We start from the raw sequence: 23,146 nt of genomic DNA on the forward strand, positions 1-23,146 counted from the left end.
TTTAGAGGGTTGGAGCACAGAGAAGTTAAGCGATTTGCTCATAGTCATCCAGCCAGTATATCTCAGAAGTGTTCTTGACTCTAGGCCAGAGTCTATGCCATGGCTACATTTCTCCTTAAGCAAAATAGACACTTAATGTTTTGTTGAATTGAGTTGGACAGATGGTGGTCCAGAGAGGAATAATCTTTGGGGAGGTGAACTTGGAATTCCAAGACCCGAGTTCAAATGCTGGCTCTACCACATACTACATGTGTACCATTGAGTGCCTCACTTAATCTCTCTGTTCCTCAGTTTCCTCACTTGTAAAAATGAGAGAATTGGATTAGATGACTACCTAACGTCCTTTCTGACTTCTAGACCTATGTGCTATGTTGCATGATTTATATGCTGCGGATGTTCTCTGAGGCGACGGGCCGGCTTGCTCCGGGTTCCATTCCAGCTTTCTCCTGTTCCCTAGGTCCTGGCGTGCCCTACTTCTCCAAAGGTACCCGATACAGCTATCGCTATTCCACCAGAAGTAATACCTCTCTGCAGGGCAGTGGGGCCCAGAGGAGCGGTCTTGGGCTTAAGGGTCTGGTGATCCTGGATGTCATCAGCAGGTGCCACGTGGTGCTTCGGGTGAGTTTCCTTGGGAAGTCCTCCCAGGAGGGCTACACTAAAACCAACGGGGGCAGGCAGGAGCAGTCACTCTTGATGTTTGCTCTTTATGCGTTAGAGACATGTCTCAATTATGGAAAACTGAAGCTCCTAATGAAACGACAGAAATTCTTGACATCAGAAGATCAGAGCTCTAGGGCCGGAGGGGACCTCAGAGGCCATCTATTCCATTACCTTCATTTACAGATGAGAAACTGAGGCACAGGGAAGTTAAGTGACTTATCTCAGATCACACAAGCAGTAAGTGTCCAAGACAGGATTCAAACCTAGATCTTCTAACTCCAGGGGCATTATACTGTGTTGCCTCCCCCCAGTCACCAAATGTACTCAGAGAAGTTCTTTTGGAAGGAAGAAATATAACATAATGGCTTTATACATGTGTCACATGGGTTCAGAGGAACAACCAGACCCCAACCTTCTCCTGGTCTCTTCTAGCATCCTCAGTATGACACACTCAGGGTCAACCTGAAGCCAACTTGTAAAGAGGGAAAAGTTTTATTTTACTAACAATATTTCTTGAGTGCTTGCTGTGTGCAGAGCCTTGTCCAAGATCTGCCAGGGAACACAGAGAAATATACATAAGCTGTGATATTTACCTTTAAGGGCTCAAATCCTTTTTGGCAAGATGAGAGCTATAGCAAAACAAAGGGGAAAAGATTCAAAGCTCAAGGCAGGGTACAGGGTAAGTGTTCTCAAACAAGGAGGACGTACCAGAAGAGTTCAGAGGAAGGTGAGATCCCTCGGGACCCAGGTGGTCCAGGAAACATTGAGCCAGACTAAAGTTTCATGCCTGAGTGACAGACAGGTACAAGAACCATCGACAGAAATAAGGTTCTCACGAGAGAGAGAGCAGGTCCTGGGATAATAGATCTGGAGTTACTAGGGGTCTCAGAGCCCACCTGTTTTAATTCTCTCACTTTATAGGTGAGGAAACTGAAGCCCAGGGAGGTTAAATGATTTGTCTAAAGTCACACAGATAGTAACTTTGGAAAAGATCATAGTTGATAAACATTTATTAAGTGCCCACTATGTGCCAGGCCCTGTGCTAAGTGACAGATCATAGATTTAAAACCGTAAGAGATCTGAAAGGTCATCAAATCCAATTCCTGCATTTTATAGATGAGGAAACCAAGACCCAGGGCCCCAAGCCATACAGGGAGTAAGTCAGTGGTGGGATTCAAATAAATTAACAACCAGTTCTCTGCCCTAATGACCGTTTTAAGTATACAAAAAGATATATCGAAAGGTAGTTTAATAGTTCATGCATTTAATACTCAGATAAGAATAATAAAAGAGGTACACAGAACTAGATTATAAGAGTTTTAAAATATTAATGAAAAATATTAAATAATACCTTACAAAAATGTATCCTTATGGAGCAAAAGCAGCCACGTGACCACAGCAGCCAATGTTGGAACATATGCAGAACCAAAACTCATTCTACCTATTCTAACTCTTTTTTTCTTCTACTTCCATGGCTTCTGAAATGGGTGATAAGATAATCCTTGAAATCTATATTTCTATTGGTTCATTGTGTCTCAGCTTCCTATTGGTTTCACCGTTCAGGGAACACTAGCTCATTCATAATATCTTGCAGGAATTTGGTGGGGGGGGTAACACAAAGCGGAAACAAATGACAGCTTGTCCCCCCCCCCAGTAGTTTGGCACTTTTTCTCTTTATATTATATGTTTATTTACTGAAGTAACAAAAACGAGGGAATTAAAATGTAGTATTTCATCAAAGGTATAATGAGTTTTAAGAAATGAATAAATAAATATTACATGCATGGTTCCATCAATTTTTTTCACCTACGGACACAATGAACATTACTACAGGCACTTAGAAAATGCTGTTGTGCAGATGAACATTAAAAAAGAGTAAGAAATGTAAATTTGTGATTTCCACATTGGGTGGCTGCACAGGGGCCCACCTTAGAGAGAACTCTGATTGCAAATGCCATTTGAACAACTGATCCGCCCAACTCAACATACAATTAGGTATCAGTTCTGCCGAACTGGTGTGAACCAGCTGAATCCCACTGAATCCCAGCTGGAGTAAGTGCCTGAGAAGCAGGGTTTTGAACCTAGGTCTTGTGACATTGGAACCAGTGAGTGTACCTTCTACTGTACTACACTGCCTCCTCAGATAGAAAGAAAATGATGATCTTGGTTTTGGGTAGAAGCTGAGATTTGAAGAGCCTCTGGGATATCCAGATGAAAATGCTTCACAGGCAACTTAAGATGTAGGTAAGACTGGAGATGAAAGAGAGAGGTCAGGGCCAGAGAATTTCAATTGGGAGTTGCTCCCTCCCAAGACAGGATAGGTGATAGTGAAGCCTCCTTACTCCCTTTTTTTTCATGCTCCTTTTCTATTTTTCTGTACTTCCCCTCCCATCCCCTCCTCCCCACCACAGTAGCTATCCAAGGCTATCTTTCTGTCCTTGAGCTGCTCAGAACCCTCAGCCATAGTCTCCTATATGCCCTATGCTCCTGATCAAATCTTACCTCTCTTCTGTCCCATTTCTCCAGATCTCCTCTGTGGAAGGAATTCTCTTGATAGACTCCTCGGATCTAAATTTATTAAAGACAACTGATGACTTCATATTGCCTTTAAACTCAAAGGAGTGAGAAAAAGAGGGCAATTTCAAAATACTTAGAAGCATAAAACACTAGAATGAGAGGAAGCTTGGAGAGTCTCTATTATAAACTTCTTGTTCTACAAATGAAGAAACTAGAACCCAAAGAGATTAAATGATTTGCCCCAATTACTGCAACCCTGTATATGTATATATATGTATATGCGACCCTGGGTGAATCACTTAACCTATCAATGTTCTAGGAAGCTCTTTAATTCTATTTTATAAAGGGGCATTGGTAGAGTGACCTCTGTCTTTTGAGAGTTCCCTATACCAATGAAGTCACAGATTGAATCCCTATTCCTAGATGGCACTAGAATCCAGATCTTCTGATTTGTAGTCTGGTGCTTTCTGCTTTGTGGAGAGGGGAGAGAGGTCTTTCTCTCTGCTCCTCAGATATCATCTTTTTGGTGGCTTTGCCAGTTTGAGAAGCCTGATTCTGGATGCTCTCGATGGTGGTAGACATTGGTAACTAGAAGATAGTTAGTCCCTGGTGTGGTGGGTTGCATTTTCTGTCTTTACTCTTAAAAACAGCCTGGTTTCTTTTAGTTCCTTGGCCCTTGGAACTATGCTTATGTGAATGGCTTTTTAAAAGCCTTTCCAAGGTGGCCATATACTCTTAAAGGCTGTGGGCAAGAAAAAAAATCCATGGCAATTTCATGCTCTTATGGTCACCAACATGGTTCTTTTCTTCCTAGCAACATCCTGCCCAAAGCAGATGGCTGTAGAGATAGAGAGACAAGACTCTCTCTTTGCATAGTACATAGCATCATAGACATAAGAGCTGTGGTTTCACTGGTACAAGGAGCTCCCTCTACCAATGCAGGTGGGCACCTTCTCTACAATTTGCAGTCTGTAAGAGCCCTGAAAGGTGAAAATGACTTGCCTTGGGTCACATGACTAGGATCAATCAGAAGTGGAGCTCAGAGGTCAATGCTCCATTTCAGGGCTGTCCAACCTTAGGTTATCTTAGGGCTGCATTAAAATAAAATAATTATTAGAGGGCCGCACCCAGAACAAAAAATACAGTACACGAATAGAAAGTGGGGGAATGCGCGTCATCAATATGACAGGTAAAGGCGTGAAGTGCGAAAGCAAACACAAAACAACAAAGTGACAACACAACAGTATAAAGGTGGGTGCATACTGACTAGTCTGCATTGTACAGACGGAACGCATCCCACAGATCGATTTAAAATTCCGTGCGATATGTTCTGTCGGTAATATTGCTTAAAAACACCAAAGAAAATTAATATCAACAAGATTATTTATTAGTGATGCGATTAAAAAATCTAATATACATTCCATGCAAATTATTATTTTATTTTTTCTGCTCATGAAAATTAAAACCCACGGTGGCGGGGTGGGGCGCATAAAATCACATTGTGGGCCGCATGCGGGCCGCCTTTTGGACAGCCCTGCTCTATTTATTCTACCATACTGACTCTTTTAGCATGGTACTCGAGATAATTAAAGCTAAATAAATTATCTTTGATAATTGAATAATATAACATCTCTCAAGAAAATATTAACTAACAGCATTTCTGTCTTAGCTCCAAGACATCCAGGTTACGTCTTATCTGGAATCCAGAGAAGAGCCTGTGAAGGAATCGGAGAGTTTGAGGTAAAGACACAAGTCCCAAGGTTGCTTTTATCTGGATTGAAATGACTAACTCTACCCCTACATGGATCCTCGCCAACTTGGTTCTGCAAATTACTAATTACTAATGCCCCTTAATGGTTTGGAAAACCCTGTTTAGGTACTTAGATCAGTGGGGAGGCCCCTGGTGCTACTTAAGGACCTTGTGAACTCCTGAAACATGAATAAGGGTTGTCTTTTTACTTCCATCTATGTGAAACATCAAAATCCAAGCAGAAAAAATGTTTAATGGAGGTGGGTGAATACTAGGGGCAGGGAACTTTCCACCCAGCCTCAAGGCTGAAGGTTCCCCACCCCTCGTGGAAACAGTAGGAGTTGAAAATTACAGTAAGGGACTTGGTGCTGAGAAATGGGTTTGCCTCTCCTCTGGTGGAAGAAATTTGTTCCCTGTCTTTCCTTGAATGTTGAAACCATGTGTGTTGTGTGTATGTGTGTGCTGTGAATGTCTACAACAGCACAGAGCTACTTCTGGGCCCAGGGGGTGCTCACTCTTTCCCCGTAAAGTGGCCCTTTGGTCTAGATTCCTACTCGTAAGGATGTAAGGCAGCCTGGCCCCAAGGGAGGAATCTGGCTCTTTTTTTTTTTCTTTCTCAAACTCTTGCTCTCTACACTCCCATCCCAGAGACCCAGGCTGAATTACATAAAACTTAGGTTTGGTTCATGTCTCCAGCCTTCCCCAAAAGGGTATTACAAAGGCACTCACTGTACAGTGTAGATCAGATCTTGGACAGTTACTTATGTACCTCTAACCCTGTGATTTTGGTCATGGAGGAAATTCCCAATGGGGAAACTCCCTCTGCAGATGCAGATTGGCTATTGCCTGGAACTTAGAGAGTTACTGAGGACATCAAGAAGTTAAATGACTTTCCCAGGGCCACACGGCTAGGATGTGTCAGAAGCAGAGCTTGATCTCAGGTCTTCTTGGTTCCCAGGCTAGCTTTCTATCCACTAAACCTCTCATATCTTTGAGACTGTGAGATCCCTGAGAGTTGGGATTGTCCTCAGCTTTTCTTCATACACTGGTGCTTAGCTCAATACTTATTGAGTATCTGATCAGTTTTTTATATCTGTATTTTACATATCTCTGTATACATACATATATATGTATGTGTATATATGTATAGATATATGTACACACACATACATACATACGCACCCAACTTAGTTTCTTGCCTTTACAATCCCACTTATGTCAAACTCACTTCTGCTAAATCTTAGAACAAGCATGGAAATGGAGCGGCCAATATTCCAAAGTTCTGCATTTTTTCTCTTCTCCTAACTTCCCAAAGATGGGATTTTTCTAGAGAACTGGTTCCCTCTCATCATCACGAAAAGCCACTCTATTGTCTGGCTTGGTCAAGCCTAGTAATCTCCTGGTATTGTCCTACTGACCAGCTTCCCAGCCCTCCCCCAAGACTGGGACTCTGGGAGACAGTTACTTCAAAGCTGAGTCAAACAGAGCCGGCCCAACCCCGGCTCTCCTCATCTCTCCAGCTTTCCCTCTTTTTCTTTTATTTTAAATTCATTTGTTAGAGCTTTTGTCTGAGGATATGGGAATGTTGAGGGGGCAGATGGATCCTCTGCTCAAAGGCTTGCTTGGGGAGGAACCACTCGAATGGGGCGGTGATGTCTATTGTCCGGAGCGCCTCATCAGAAATGCTAAGTCACAGGGATGGAAGACTTTGGGCTCCTTGAAGCTGAGAGAGTGACACTCACTATTCTGGGTGGTCAGACTCCATTAGCGTTTCCCCAGCACAGGCAAAGATGTGTGACCCGAGACCCAGTGAGGATTGCTGTCCAAGAGGGTCTAGACTGCAGAAAAATGCTGGGGAAGTAGTGTGCTTCAGGGAGGGAGACCTTGAAGATATGAGAACAGGAGAGACACAGATCATAGCTTATAGAATGCGATCATAGATTAAGAGCTAGACGGGACCTATGTGGCCATCTAGTCTGGCTCCCTCATTTTACACAAAAGGAAACTGAGACCCCAAGAGGTTAAATGATTTGCCTAAGGTCACACAAGTAATAAGTGGTGGAGGTGGGATTTGAAACCAAGGTCTCTTGTTTCTAAATTCATTCCTTTTTTTTTTAACTGTATCACACTTCCTCAAAACAGACCCAGAAGCTATTGAGGAAAGAGAGAATGATGGGAAGAAACCTTGGTTGAAAGGCAGGAGAGAAAAGGACACTGTAGGGAAGAAGGCTGGAAATCAGAAGTGTAAAATTCAGATGTTATAAAAGGGTTAGAAACAAAAGCTAAGCTCCTAGCTGTTTGCTGGGCCTCTCACCTCTGAGAGCCCTTCCTGGTCTAAATTTATGTTTCTATGATTCCCCAACCTGCTTCACTGTGGTTGGGGGAGTCAGCTTAATTCTACTTGGTTCTACTTAGGATGACTTTGGAAAAGTTCGCACTTTCCTTTGTATTTCGTGATGGAAAGATTCCAAAGATCTGCCCCCAACAAGGAGATCCAAGCTGGGTCGTGAACATCAAACGTGGTATCTTGGGTCTCCTTCAGACCAGCCCTGGAACCACCATCCCAGAAACCATTGATGAGGTGAGTTTGGGTACTTCTTGGCTAGGGTATAACATGGCATATCTTGATTCCCCAAAGCCTGCTAATTGCACCGAGAAGCCTGGGTGTGTTTGGTTGAAATGGGAGAAATGAAGCACCATTTTTAGCTTGGATTCCCTGCCTGAGCAAGACCAACCACATGATTTTTCTTTTTCTTTTTTTAATTTATTTTTTAGTTTTAGTTTTAGTTTACAACACTCAGTTCCCCATGTTTTTGAGTTCCAAATTTTTCCCCCCCCCCCCCCAGATGGCATGTAATCTGACATAGTTTCTACATATACCTTCACATTAAAATTATTTACACAATAGTCAAGTTGTAAAGAAGAATTATAACCAATGGAATGAACCATAAGAAAGAAGAAATAAAACCGAAAAAGAAGGGAAAAAAAGAGAGCAAATAGTTTGCCTCAATCTGCATTCAGACTCCATAATTCTTTCTCTGGGTATGGATAGCTTTTCTGTCATGAGTCTTTTGGAGCTGTCTTAGAACCTTGTATTGCTGAGAAGTTAGTTATCACAGATACCATGTATCTGTAATCATGTATAATGTTCTCCTAGTTCTGCTCCCCTCACTTAGCATTAAATCGTGTGAGTCTTTCCAGGTTATCGTGAAGTCCGTGTACTCCTCATTTCTTATAGCACACACACAATTTTTCTTAGAGGGGCTGGGGTCTAATTGAGAGATTCAGGTAGGACATGGAGGAGGGATGTGTGTGTGTATGTGTGTGTGTGTGTGTGTGTGTGTGTGTGTGTGTGTGTGTGTGTGTTGGAGGTGGGAGGGAGGAGGAAGGACGAAAGGAGATGGAGGAGAGGAAAATAAAGAAGAGAGGGAGATGGGTAGAGAGAGAAAGAAATCTTCATATCATTCATTCGCCTAGGGCTTTGGTTCTAGGTTGACGTCTTGGGAAAATGCCCTACAACATATGAGAGAAAAGGTTCCCGACTCCTGAAGACAAAGGATTTAAACCAGTGTTCCCTCCGACACCATGGATTTACTTTTCTTCGGTCAGAATTTCTTCCAGGAATGCCAGTAAGTATTACTGACCTGTGTTGTAGTCCCAACCTGGACTTCTGGGACTTTTCAAGAAGGAATGTATTATTTCCCGTAAACCTGCAAAGTCTGTCTATTGAATCTAGAGCTCACTCTGCAATCAGCTACTGTTTGGACAGAACTACTTAACCATTCTCTCTCTCTCTGGTCCCAATTCCCATCCCCATAGTCACTGGCATGCTTAATGCCTCTGTAACTTAAGTTGCCGAAGAATAAAATGAGATAAGCCCTGGAGGCCAGTTAAAGACACCAATGATCCCATAATATGGAGCATTTTCTGAGGAGAAGTTCTGGTGTGTTTTACACAAGATGAACCACAGTGTTCTCCTGGGTCTCATTCAGGGCTATGAAGCAGAAGGGTTGGAAGAACCATAGGACCATAAACCAATTGAGCAAGAAAGGCCCCTAGACCTCCATCCAAACTTATCATCTGTAATTATTAGGATCATATATTCAGAGTTGGAAGGAACCTTAAAGGTCATCTAGTCCAAACTCTTCATTTTACAGATGGAGAAACTGAAGTTCAGAGAGGGTGATCATTCCTTCGTAGAGCCACATAGATACTGGCTAAGGCAGGATTTTAACATATATCCTATGGTGACTTCAAATCTAGTACTCTTACCTATTGACCTACAGTGCCACATGAGGGTACTGAGGTCTAGAGACAACGCAACTTAACCAAAGCCACAGAGTGATATAATGGCAGGCCAGGACTAGCACCCAGCCCCCTTGACTTGTGTTCCATGCTCTTTCTACCCTGCCATACTTCCTCTCTAATAAAAAATGCACATACATCTGTAGGTTCTATATTTACAAGCATATATCAACTTATGTAACCTATTTTCTTTTAAAAATTAAATTTATTTCAATGAACAAAAATCTATTTTCTCTCCCTCCCACCCACTTTCATTGAAAAATGAGAAAAAACAAAACCTTGTAACAAACATGTATAGTCAAGCAAAACCAATCCCCGTACCGACCATGTCCAAAAACTACATGCCTCATTCTGTGCCCTGAGTCTATCACCTCTTTGTCAGGAGGTAGGTAGTGGGCTTAATCATTTGTCCACTGGAATTGTAGGTGATCATTAGGCAATCTGTTTTCAGGCATTGTTCAGATCTGAGTTTTATAATTGTTCCATTTGAACTTCCCCCACCCCCTTTTTCTTTTCCGTCTCATCTACCTTGAATTCAATAGATGAATTCATTCCAACCCCAAAGAACATGGTGATAGTAGAAGGATGAGAAGTCTTTCTCACCAAAACCATTTTTGGCCATCATGATTCCTAGGTTCAGAGCTCACTGTCTTGGGTCAGGGTCCACATTCTGTTTGTTGAAGTCTTTGTTGTTGTCTCAGGTATTTCCTCTCCTCTTCTCAGTCCCCACAGCCGATCTTGGCTTCAAAGCTGGAATGCTACCAGAGTTTCCAGGAAGGCCTGCTAGAGGACACAGTCTGCACAGAGTTTGACGTAGTCAGACCCTTCTCTGAGAAGGGGAATGGTGTGCAGACAAGGACACATTCCACCCTGAGTCTGCTGCATGTGAGGCCCCAGGCCCTGTCCAACAAAGGTAACTGTTACGTCTAGACAGGGTGCAGGTTTTCTGCCCTTGTCCACAAAAGCAGCTACATAGGAGAGGGTTGGGTTCAGGTACTAGAACCCCATAATTCTTCACCTAGAAAAAATCTCGTTTTCCCTCTGTCTCTGGCTAGGACTTCCTGAGACATTCCAGACAGATGATGAATTCAACCTGTTTTGGAAAATGTGCAGAAAAGAAGATTCTTCTTTTATCCTAGTACTCCATGAATTCATTCTGCCCAGCCTCATCACTCCCGACCCATCTTATCCTGTGTCCCCTGAGGTTACCCCATTCAAATGAATTTCCTTCAGGCATAAGTATTCCTTCTTAGTTGACACACTTACTAGCTGTGTGATCTTGGGCAAGTCACTTAACCCCTACCTTCCCCTCTCAAAAAAAAAGAATTCCTTCTTAGGCCTCTAGGTACAGAACATATCAAGATTTTGCTCAATTTTGGGTACCATAATTTATTTTAAATTTTGTTTTTTAATTTTAAATTTAAAACACCAAAGAAAACGAGCATTTCTATAGACAAAGCAGAACAGAAAAAGGGTTGTATATGTAGCTCCCAAACCAACAATTTAAAAGGGACATTGACAAAGAGGGGGCATCCAGTGGGAGGTGGCTGGGATAGCTGGGGCTTAGGGAAGACATGGCAGATGGAAAAAAAAAGCTGAAGGAGCCTAGAATATTGAACCTGAAAAAAGAAAACAAAAAACCTCTGGGGTTGGGGGCGGAGGGAGGAGGTAACACTATTTTGTTAAAAAAAATTTTGAAAAGATCGAAGGCTAGTTGGATGTTGTTCCAGTGGACAGAACTATAATTCCATGGATGGATAAGGTTATATAAGTAGAAATGACAAGGTATTCTGGTTTGGGTTCATTAAAAAAAAGTCCCTAGTACCAAGGAGGCAGTATAAGGTAGAGGAAAGAATACCAGCTCTGGAGCCAGAGTTAGTCCATGAACAAGCATTTTATTAAGTACTTAATCTATGCTGGGCACTGTTCTAAGCACTGGGGATAGATACAAAAACAAGCAAAAACATAATCCCTGCCCAGCTTAGTCCTACGGGACTTGGGTTTAACTCCTGCCTCAGGTACTTTCCACCTCTGTGACCTTGGGCAAATCACTTGGGCCTCAGTTTACTCATCTGAGTAGGGCTAGATGGCCTCTGAGGTCCTATCTAGATCTCATTTGATGTTTCCTTGTTTGGTGCCCCACATGTTGCTATGAGATGCCTTCATAGGATTAAAAACCTCTCTGGCTTCCCTTTTCTTGGCAAAATGATTATTTATCTCCCTAGAGCCTGGCCACACTAACTAGAACATCCTCCTTATGTCTGTGTGGGAATGCCCACGAATATGTTGGCCTTTGTTCACAAAGGATCTGGGGCTTGGGAGCTCCTCCGTTTCTCCTGGTTATAAGGCAACAGTCAGACTGCCTGTTTGGGGGAAGAGTCGATTTCATCATAGAGCTAAGAATCTTCCCAGGGAGACTCTAAAAACCAGTTTCTTTCTTTCCCCCAGGGGTGTGAATGGAAGCACAGTGCAGCCTTGGGAACATGGCTTTGGGTCTCCATTCAGTGGGTGGGCTCCATTGAAGAATGAGGTGACGGCAGAGCAATGAGTTAACAAATGGTTAGAATATAGCTTCGCCCCAGAGGGGAAGAAGGGAGGTGAATAGAAAGGCTTTACAGTCTTCAGTGGTAGATGAGAGCAAGCTGAGACCACCTCGGGTTGAACTAGACAAGGGTTTCTGGAGATAAATACAAAAGTAAGACTTAGCTTGAAGACATCTTCTTTTTTCTGCTCATGTGGTTTTATTGGTGTAGGGAATTCCTGGTGTGGAAAATGTTTCCATGGATGCAGATGAACAACTTGTCTATAACTTTCAGTCCGAGAGATTTGCTTGGAACACTGAGAGGTTAAGTCAGTAGCCTATGGGCACTGAGTCAGTATGTGTCAGAGGTAGGACTTGAACCTAGGCTGAACTTCTACTCACTGTGTCATGCTGCCTCTCATAGGTCTCTACTGAAAATCAGACTCGTGAGGATATTCTGGTCTTTTCTTTTTCATTTAATTCAATTCAACAAGCATTTAATTATAATAATAATAATGTATATCCGTAGAGCCCTTTACACATTACTTCACTTAATCTTCACAACAACCCTTGGAGATAGGGGCTATTAATGTCTCATTTTACAGTTAAGTAAACTGGCCCAGGCAGAGGTTAAGTGACTTGCCCAAGATCCCACAGCCAGTAAATGTCTGAGGCATAATTTGAACTCGGGTCTTCTTGTATCCAAATCTAGTGCCCTGTCTACTTAACTTCCTTCCATTTATTGAGGACCAAGGTGCTCAGAAATGGCCACCTTTTGTCTCAATTCTTCCCTAGCCCTTGGTCATTGAATGGGTGTGGCCTCAGACAAAGTGAGACCCGGGAAAGACCTTAATTTAGAAAGGCCAGGGATACCCCACTGCATCATGGGCCATCTCCACTGGATTCTGGGGACCCTGGAGGACAGATTGAGGCTGATGACTCAGATCCAGCTCTCAGGCATCCAATCCTCACTCGAACCCGATTCATGACGTCATTGATCCACTTTGAGAACGATGGATGAACGAGGAAAGGCACTTAGAGGAGCAGTCTGCGGCATAAGTCCTGCCTTGAGCCGCTTAGGAGGAGTTTACCTCGTCCAATGAATCTCTTAGGAGGTCCTTCCTCTCCTCTTCACAGATATTCTCGCTCTCACTTTACAGATGAGAAACCCAAGGATGAAAGTGGTTTGCTCAGATTTTACACAGCTAGTGAGAGTTGGATTCGAGCCCAGGTCCACTGACACTGTGTCTAGTTTCCTTTCATTTATATCATATTACCTCTCAGATGTGGAATGAAGTGACTTGCCCACAGTCTACAGTCTAGGGGCCGGGATTCGAACCCAAGCCTTCTGACTCAGGATCCTGTGGTCTTTCTACTCCACAAGAGACTTTTAAAAGAAAGAATTTTGTAGAAGGGAGAGAAACATCAACAATCAGAGAGATTAGGAAGGCACCCTCCCTGGCTTCTGTCAAGGCCCGGCCTACTATAATATCCCCTCCTCAAAGCCTTTCCTAATCTCCCGATGCAGAGTGTTGGATTAATTAATCTCTCCCTCCTGAAATTGCTTTGTGCCTTCTTTGAATACCAAAGAGGCATATTAGAGGTGATCTGGTCCAACCCCCTTCTCATAGATGAGTAAACTGAGGCAGCGAGATGACTTGGCCAAGGTCACACAGATAGTAATAAAGACAGGATTCAAACCCATGTTCCCTGGTTTCCAATCCAGCATCCTTCTCCCCCATGCTCTGATATAGTAGGTAGAGGACTGGACTCGGAGTCATGGAGTTCAAATCCTGCCTCAGACATTTACTAACTGTATGACCCTGGCAAATCATTTAACTTATCTCAGCCTTGGTTTACTTATTCCTAAAATAGGGATTCATATTAACAACTCCCTCTCAGGCTTGTTGGAAGGATCAAACGAGATCGTGCGTTGAGTGCTTTGCAAACTTGAAAGTGCTCTAGTGTAACAGCTAGCATTTACATAGTACTTTAAAGTTTGCAAAGTGCTGTCCGTATGTTCTCTCATTTGGTCCCCCCAGGAAGCTTGAGAGGTAGGTGCTATTATCATCCTCACTTTTTAGTTCAGGAAACAGGCTGAGAGAGGGTAAGAGACTTGCCCAGGCTCACACAGCTAGTAAATATCGGAGGCAGGATTCAAGTCTTCTGGCTCTGGGACCAGTGGTCTATCTGCTGAGCATTAGGTATTATTATTATTATTATTATTATTTGTTGCTGTTGTTGTCATATCCTGCCAAAAATATGAACTCCTTGAGGCCAAGGGATTTTCTTTTTTGTCTTCATATCCTATCCTTGCAGTAATAGCTATTTAATTAATGTTTGTCAAAGTGATCAAATCAATGCTTCCATTGCTACTAAAAAGAGCACCACAACCTACTCCTCTATGGCTCTACGGACCATCCCTCTAATTTTTACAAACCAGAGGGATATCCCTCTGTGGCCATGACTTCTCTTTATTCGTCTCCTCTCCCTATTAGAAGGTGAACTTCTTGAGAGCAGGAACTAATCACCTTGGCTTCTATATTTGAAAAAGAGTCAGGAAGACCTGAGTTCAAATCTGGCCTCAGACACTTGACACACTCACTAGCTGTGTGACCTTGGGCAAGTCACTTAACCCCAATTGCCCTGCCCTCCCCCCTCTAAAACAAATAAAAAAAAAAAGAAAACCTAGTTTTATCACAGCACGGTGTAGGAAGCTTCACACTAAATTTGTAAGTTTAGACTTTGGTCCCTAATTTGCCCCCCTTGTAGGCTATCAAGTACTTGATAGTGATCTCCAAAGATCTCCCAGCTTTTTTTTTCTCTCTTATCCTGTCTTCTTCCCTCCCCCTTTCCTTATCTTCCCATCTCTCCCCTTCTCAAAGAGGGGATATCTGGCTTGAAGCAATATGTCCCCTACTGAATCATTCTGTTTAGAATCATAGACTGGGAAGGGGTGTAATTCACCTTAAAGGTGAATTACAGGCGTCCTTCCACATTGTGGGGGTGCCAAGCCCCTGACACCCAGTTAGGTTTCTGGCTCTCACTTTGTACTAGAAAAGAAGTCTGAATTAATAATAATTATTATATCATATAATTCTGAATTAGTATTAAAAGAAAACATGTTGATATCCTATAATACTATATGTATATTTTATGCATTTCTATGCATTCTAAACTTTTTCTGCGTCATCTGCTGACCTTTGTGTATCGTCTGAAGCTTCTGAAAAACTCCTCTCAAATTCCCATTTAATTTCTTATGCCAAGCTGCTATATATCAAAACCGTGATGGGGAAAGTTGAAATGCGGTATCCCACGACCTGCTGCATTAACTCCCTCTATCTGGCCTTCTTGTCTCCGAAGTAGATTATGGAAAATTTTATGTGAGCAGTCTGCTGTATGAGTGGGAGGGCCTGGCCACCCAATCCCAGGTAGCTGATGTAGCTGAATCTGTGAGGAAGCTGTGCCTGGCTCAGGCCACAAGTTTTGAGGTAAGCTGATTGTTGTAGCCCTCTCCTAGAGTCTACTATGGGTCACCTGGGGGTAGGAGCATGCTGGTAAATGTTTTACAATTACTTTCCCAGAAAATAAAATGTACATATGACATTTATATCTACATTATTTAATTTTTCTTCATAATTTAATATTTAACTTAATTTCCTTCATTATCTAATTTAACACGCATTATTAACATGTTCTCTATCACTTTCTTGAGTCTATTATTGTTGTTCGGTTCTTTTCAGTTGTGTCTGACTCTTCCTGAGTCCATTTGGGGTTTTCTTGGCCAAGATACTGGAACGGCTTGCCATTTACTTCTCCAGGTCATTTTATAGATGAGGAAATCGAGGCAAACAGGGTTAAGTGACTTGCCCAGGGTCACACAGCCAGTCTGAGGCTAGATTCGTATTTGGGAAGGGGAAGTTTCTTGACTCCAGGCCTGGTGCTCTATCTACTGTGCCACCTAGCTGCCCTTCTTGAGTCTAGAACCCGAATCTAGACGAACAAACAAACAAACAAAAACAATAAAGCAAGCCCTGATTTGTAGCATTTGCTGATTTCTGCTCACATGGAAAATTTAGTAATTGGCTTTCTCAAGCTAGTTCAGCTGGCACAGCACACCCTTGATTAGGGGGTAAAGGTGTGAGACTCCTTGAGATCAATATAAAGGGAAATCCTCTGTAGCCTACAAGAAGGTAGAATTGGTGACTAAATCCCAAAACTCCAAATTTTCCAAGTTTGGGCTAGTATGAAAAGGAAGCTGGAAGACTGTAAAGCTGCTTAGGAATGCCGCAGCTCAGTCCTGACCACAGCTTTGAGGATTTCCCTCCACCCAACTTAGAAACACATGGCCCTCATTTCCCTTCTCGCTCCCACATGTTTAAAGTGAAGAGGGGAGAGCTCGGAGCAGGATGCGATAGAATTGTAGTGAGCCCAGGGTGTTTGAAACGTTGGTGACATTCAACACACGTTTCCTGGATGGATGGTGCCCCTACTGCACGAAAGCATTCTGAGCATCAAGTGAGATTATATACATGGTGCTTTGCAAATCTTAAATGTTAGCTGTTGTAACTAGGGTCGTTCTTTGGCTCCTGGCAATCCTTCCTCTGTGAGCGGGAAGGACCCAACAGGATCTCCCTTCCTCCCATTTTGAACGACCAGAGTGCAGAGATAAGGGCTAGGTAGCCTTGTAAGAGGGGAAGGAAGGAATTCTAAATGTGGGCTAAGGAGTGATAACACAAGCAATCTTTCTTCTCCCCAGTTTTGTGTCTTCATTTCCTGCCTTAAGGAAAGTGGTTGGTATAAAAAGTACCTCTTAAGTCTGTTTCATGATAACAAAGCCCCAGCTTTTTAATGGAAGGATTCTTATGGCAATGCTGTGAGTCATTTTGAATTGTGTCTGACTCTATGTGACCCCATTTGGGGTTCTCTTGGCAAAGTACTGGAGTAGCTTGCCATTTCCTTCTCCAGGTCATTTTACAGATGAGGAAACTGAGGCAAACAGGGTTAAGTGATTTGCCCAAGGTCACACAGCTAGTAAGTGTCTGAGGCTGGATTTGAACTCAGGAAGATGAGTCTTCCTGATTCAAAGCCCAGCACTCTATCCACTGTGCCACTTATCCCTGATGCTACTGGTTATGGGTGCAAATGTAAATAATAAAAATGTGAACCTTAAAACACTATGTAAATAATAATATAATTATAATATAAAATTATGTAAACTATATTATATAATTCAAATATAAAATATAAATATGTAATATTTTAATACATTTATATAATAATTTATATGGTACTTTAAGGTTATCAAAGTGTTATATAAATATATCATTCATTGTTATCGTATATGGCTGCAAATTTAAATAATAAAATATGAACCTTAAAATATCATATAAATATGAATAATAATATAATTATATAATTAATATAGATGTATGTTTATATAATATAATAATAATTTATATGGCACTTTAAGATTATGAAAGTGTTACATAAATAGATCATTTAATGCTACTGAATATGGCTGCAAATCTAAATAATAATATGTGAACCTTAAGATGCTATATAAATATGAATAATAGTATCATTATATTGTAATTATATATAATTAATATGGAATGCATATATATTAATAATTTATATGGTACTTTGAGGTTATCAAAGCATTATATAAATAAATCATTTAATCCTCCTAACAGTTCTAGGAGGCAGGTGCTATTGTCCGATTATTTCAGTCGTGTCCAGCTCTTCATGACCCCATCACCAGTATTATCCCCAATTTAAAGACGAAGAAACTAAGGCCAACTGAGGTTAAGTGACATGCCCAGGGTCAAACAGCTAGGATGTACCTGAAGTTGACTTTGAACTTGGGTCTTCCTGACTCCAGGCCCAATACTCTTTTCACTGTGTCACCTAGCTGCCGATCTTCTTTGTTATCTACTAAGAGAGGCCACCATGGTGTCTTGGGCCTTACATTCCGTAAGAGCATCTCTGCCATATTGTGTTATTATAGATTTTGGGGCGTCATGCAAAGAAACATATTTGTAAAGTATCATGCAAACCTTTTTGGATCCAGAAAACTAGGCAGAACCTCAAGTGAAACTGGAAAAGTCACTTCATCTCTCAGTTTCCCCTTAAGCCTCTGCAGAGGAGAGTCAGCATGGAAGAGGATATAGAATGCTAGTTTTGGTGTCAAGAAGATCTGGGTTCAAATCCCACCTCAGACTAGCTGTGTGACCCTGGTCAAGTCCCTGTGCCTCTGTTTCCTCATCTGTACCACGAGGTCCTAAGGGGATAATGATACCTGTCCTGCTTGCCTCCCAGAGGCATTCTGAGGCTCAAAAGAGATGAGCTAAGTAAAGGTGAACCTGAGTAACCATAAAGTGTTGTCTCTGCTATTAGAGTCAGTATAGCAGAGCAGTCAGAGGACTGATTCACAGTCAGGAAAACTAAATTCAAGCCCCTCACCTCCTTCCTAGCTCACGTCTCTTATCAACTCCAGCTTCCTCACCCATAGAATGAGGGTAATCATAATAGGCGCCCTTATACGTGTTGGGAGGATAAGATGAACGTGTGTGTGTGTGTGTGTGTGTGTGTGTGTGTGTGTGAAGCTGCTTTAGAAGCAAACCTGAATGTTGATTATAGTTACTGCATGAACTCCTTTTCGCCACAAATGGTCATTCAGGATACTGACTGTGTGTACTTTCCCGTGCAAAACCTGGAGCGTGTGGGGCGCAGAAAGGGGCTCTGTACTGCCTTTCGGATCCAACACATCTGCTTGAGAGAGTTCAAACACACATCTGTTTATTTCTTCTTGACACATCAAGTTTCCAAAATAAATACCTGCTTCACTCGTTGCTTTCAAGGGGCCACGGGCCTTCAGAGAGTGCAGTGTTGTTGGAACGAGCTGAGGTATTTTGGGATTCTGGGACTGCCCATTTGGGGCTCGGAGGCCTGTGTTCATTTCCTCCAGGCAGCTTCCTGGACAGGAGCCTCATTTCATACATAGGAACAGGGGAGGGATTTGGATGAACCGTTTGGTCTCTGTCCCATTAAGCCTGTGGCATGGGCCCTCCCCCTAGAGTACACAGCTCTCTCCTCCCAGAGTGCACAGCCCCTTTTCCAGCTTGTGCATCAAAATTAAATGCCTGAGCCTACACGAATGTTAAATTGATGGCCTCTGAAAGTGAATTTGACCTCCAGAGCCCCATCAAGAAACCAAACTGGATTAAGTGAAAAGAGCAAGAATCTGGGAGACAGGAGTTCTGAGGCTTGGTTCTGGCTCCAGCACTAACTTTCTGTGTTACTGGAGGCTCACAGATCTAAGACATCTATCCCAAACCCCTCATTTTACAGATGAGGGGACTGGTGCCTAGGGATAGTAAGTGACTTGACCAAAGTCGTAGAGGTACTAACTGGCAGAGGTGAGAAATGAACCAAGGTCCTCTGACCAGAAAACTAGTACCAAGATCATCATTATCATTATCTCTCTGGGCCTCAATTTTTCCCATCTAAGAGATGAAGGGCGTTGAACTGTCTTTTGAGCCTATAATTTCTTGGATCTATAAACTGGGCTTTTTTTATTTTGGGGTGGGTGGGGTTCAAGCCTGTACTTTCATTGGCTGGAAACTCCCAGTGAGGAATCCCTCTGTACCAATGCATTTTGGCAACTACTTTTTAGTGTATAATTTTCTACTGTTATACCAGAAGCGAGTGAGACACGCCACAGAGTATAAGTTTTAAGTGGAGAATTTATTAGCCGGCGGCCATTGTTTTAATGTTTCAATGGCCCTGTTTTAAAGTGAAAGGGTAGTTTTTATAGAGAATACAGGATTCAGTGCTTAATTATCTCTTGAAATGTCATTTTGCAGACTCAGCATGCCTGTACCTTTTATGACCATGATCAAAGGAAACTCCTTAATAGATTGTAGATACAACATATCAGACAGCTGACTAAGTGTCAACTGAATTACAACCCAGAATCTCTGTGTCCAGTTTGCCATACATCCCACAACACGACTCATGAGATAAGAGCTAGGAACAGTCACATAATTCAAAAGAATATCTGGGGCTGAGGCTTTCATCCTTCAAGGCCATAGGCAGACCGAGGGATGCTCCAGCTGGGTTTGTTGAGACGAGATAGAGTTGTCTCTCAGCCCGCTCAGGAAAGGAACAGAGATTGCTAAGCATCAGGCCCTTCCCTTGGCCGTACTCCATACTCCCAGAACAGTCATGGGAGGGGGGGTGTCAAGGACACCCACTGAATGCCAAACGGCAGGAACTAAGTCTGATTTTCTTACACAAACTGGGGTTTGCAGTTAGGGGCTGGGGGCAGGATTTTTCTAGCAATAGCTGGCTACTCAAGTATCACACTACAGTGGCTTAGAGCTAAGGTGAACTGTCTAGCGTAACTGAGGTAAAATTTAATCCCAGTTCCTTCAGACTCCAAGGCCAGTTCTTTATGTACTACTACTCCATGTTTCCTCTAAGGGTGAGATAGTGGTGGTTGTTCAGTTAATTTTCAGTCGTGTGAGACTCTGTGACCCCTTTTGGGGTTTTCTTGGCAAAGATTCTCCGACTCATTTCAGTCGTGTCTGAAGTGTCATGATCTCATTTGGGGTTTTTTGGTAAAGATACTGGAGTGGTTTGCCATTTCCTTCTGCAACTCATTTTACAGATGAGGAAACTGAGGCAAACAGGGTGAAGTGACTTGCCCTGGGTCATACAGCTAGGAAGCACCTGAGGCTGGATTTGAACTCAGGAAGATGAGTCTTTCTGACTCTGGGCCCAGGACTCTATTCATTGCGCCACTCAACTGCCCAAATCATATGGTTAGCAGTATGTATTCATTTACCTGGGGAAAAAAATGGATTATATAAATGCCTCTAAACTCTAGACACTTGGCAGTGTGGATACATTTTTAAAGGTGACTTTGAAAACTAGCGCCATGGGCTGGCGGTCGCCCAAGGTGGACTGATTTCTTTGTAGTGATAGGAGAAGGGAAAGTGTTGTGAGGACCCGGATCAGTGGATGATGATATGACTTTGGAGTCTGGAGCCTGGAGCATTTCCAGCCCAGAGCTCTGGCAATGCTCCCTGTCTGCCGACAGCCTGTGGTTACTGCTGTCCCCCCAAGGAGAGTGCCATTATCCTAGGAACAAAGCCAAACCATCACTCTAGTTGCAGGGAGGGGAGAGCTAGTGGAGTCATTGTTATGTGTGAGATGACAAAGATTATTTGCATAAAATGTGGCAGCTAATCCAGAGAGTCACTAAGAATCTGGGAGCTAATGGTAAACTCTTTCTTAGAATCCTAGATCAGAAAAATTACCTTTGCTAGTCTCCTAGTACAGCCGACTTTCTTCCTTGGAATTGATCCAAACCTCCCACAAATTTCCCAATGATTAGAAAGGGAATGAGCTGTCTTGGGGAATAGTAGGTTCCCTCATTGAAGGTTCTTTGAGCAAAGGCCAAGGGGCCACTGTCTTGTAGAAGGAATTTTCGTTATGTATAGTTTAAACAAAAATAATTCTGAGGTCGCTACTGACTGGCATTCTGTGATCCAGGACAGTCCTCCTTATACAGAGCCCAGGACCTGGCACAAAGTAAGCATTTAACGAACGCTGCACCTTTTTGCCCCGTCTCTCTCTGATGTCTCTCTCATTATAATCTGTCCCTAATCTCACCGAAGAGAAAATTTCTCTGAGTCTTTATGGAAGCAAGCTAGAATCAGGGACAAGTTGAAGAAAGGTCTCTTGCAGACTTGTAGGGGAAGTGGGCACCTCAAAATGTCTGCAAGAGAGTCTCCTCCCTGATGTCAATCCCAATCGACAATCCTCTTTTTTTTTTGGAGGGGGAAGGGAGGTATTTTTTAAAATTAATTAATTAATTTTTCATTTTAGTTTACAACATTCAGTTCCTCAAGTTTTTGAGTTTCAAATTTTCTCCCCCTCCGTCTCCTCCCTCTCCTTTTCCCTCTTCACCCAAGATGGCATGCAATCCCATATAGGTTCTACATATACCTTCACACTAAACATATTTTCACAATAGTCGAGTGGTAAAGCATGGTCCTCTTTCAAAGCAGGAACTCCAAAGCTCTCACCTAACTCTACCCCTCCTTCAGGCATAAGATCGAGTCATTCCCCTCTCCACCAATTAGGAGCCATATGCAAGATGTTCTAGGTTTGAAAGCCTGCTTACATACCTGTCCTTTCACAAGTTATAGAGCTGGAAGGGGACCTTACACATTATTTTTTCAGTGGCCCTCAAAGGTAATGTCATGGCACACTGGGGTGCTTCTGGTTTCATTTACTATGTTACAAATTGCTGCAATTCACTCCTATCTGTGAATGTCCCAACTGTCCTGTGTTTGTGCCACGATTTCCCTCGACAATGAATAACAGTGTGAAGAGTCTGAGAACCATCCATTCACCTCGTTAAAGACCTCTGGAGAAGACAATGCCTTCTCTGTCCTTGGTCCCTCCTTCCAAGGTCCTCACCCCTGAGAGGCAATCAAAAGGGCACTGGATTTGGAGGGGCAGGAGAAGTATTGTATTGACATCACAACCCTTCCAACTACTACCTGTATAAGTGGTTAACCAACGCTCTTTCAAACAAACAAAAAACACCCACAAATGTGCCTCAGTTCAAATCAGGCCTCAGACACTTACTAGCTGTGTGACCCTGAGCAAGTCACTTTACCCCGTTTGCCTCAGTTTCTTCACCTGTAACATGAAACTGGAGAAAGAAAACCCCAGATGGGGCCAGGAGGAGTCAGACGCGATGGAAACAACTAAATAACAACAAAAAATGAAAAAGTTAAACAAGGTGACCTCTAAGGATCTTTCTAGCCCTGACACCGCGTTTGGTTATTTTTCCTCCTTTGAGGCAGTTTTAATCTCTCTGATAGCAATGTAGGCTCACTTCCTCAAATGAGATAACAATTATAAAGCTCTCAGCCCTGTGCCTGGCCCTTAATAATTACTTCCCCACCCCCTTTCCCTCTGTTGTTTAATTGTGACTGAGTAACCTTCTGTCAAGCCACTCGTGTGGAGCCTTTGTCTCAGCAGGGTTCACAGCATCATTGGATCATAGATAGAGATCTATGACAAGGCAACTTGGTGTAGTGGATAGAACATGAGACTTGGAAAGACCCGGGTTCAAATTCTATCTCTATCAACAATTATTTATGAAGCAGCTACTATAGGTTAGACACTGTGCTGGGTGCTAAGGTTGCAAGGACAAGGACTGAAACCATATATATCTACTTTCAATGAGGTTGAGTTCCAGATAATTACTAACTTTGTGACCTTGGACAAATCCCTTAGCCTTTTGGGCTTCAGTTCTGTCCTTGGTAAAGTGAAGGGATTGGGCTCAACAACCAATGAGGCCTCTTCCA

General features: G+C 42.7%; 1 protein-coding gene across 1 annotated transcript in view; it reads left to right on the forward strand.

Annotated features, from left to right (window-relative positions):
• The window catches only part of LOC118832099, a 171,918-nt gene that overhangs the window by 7,345 nt on the left and 141,427 nt on the right, over positions 1-23,146 (forward strand). Inside the window, exons 2-7 of the mRNA XM_036739540.1 lie at positions 458-618; positions 4,847-4,917; positions 7,343-7,508; positions 8,419-8,556; positions 9,956-10,145; positions 15,120-15,244. Of these exons, the coding sequence (XP_036595435.1) occupies positions 458-618; positions 4,847-4,917; positions 7,343-7,508; positions 8,419-8,556; positions 9,956-10,145; positions 15,120-15,244 (851 nt within the window). The remainder of the gene's footprint in view (positions 1-457; positions 619-4,846; positions 4,918-7,342; positions 7,509-8,418; positions 8,557-9,955; positions 10,146-15,119; positions 15,245-23,146) is intronic.

The sequence above is a fragment of the Trichosurus vulpecula genome, chromosome 9, assembly GCF_011100635.1.
Source record: "Trichosurus vulpecula isolate mTriVul1 chromosome 9, mTriVul1.pri, whole genome shotgun sequence".
Taxonomy (NCBI): Eukaryota; Metazoa; Chordata; class Mammalia; order Diprotodontia; family Phalangeridae; genus Trichosurus; species Trichosurus vulpecula.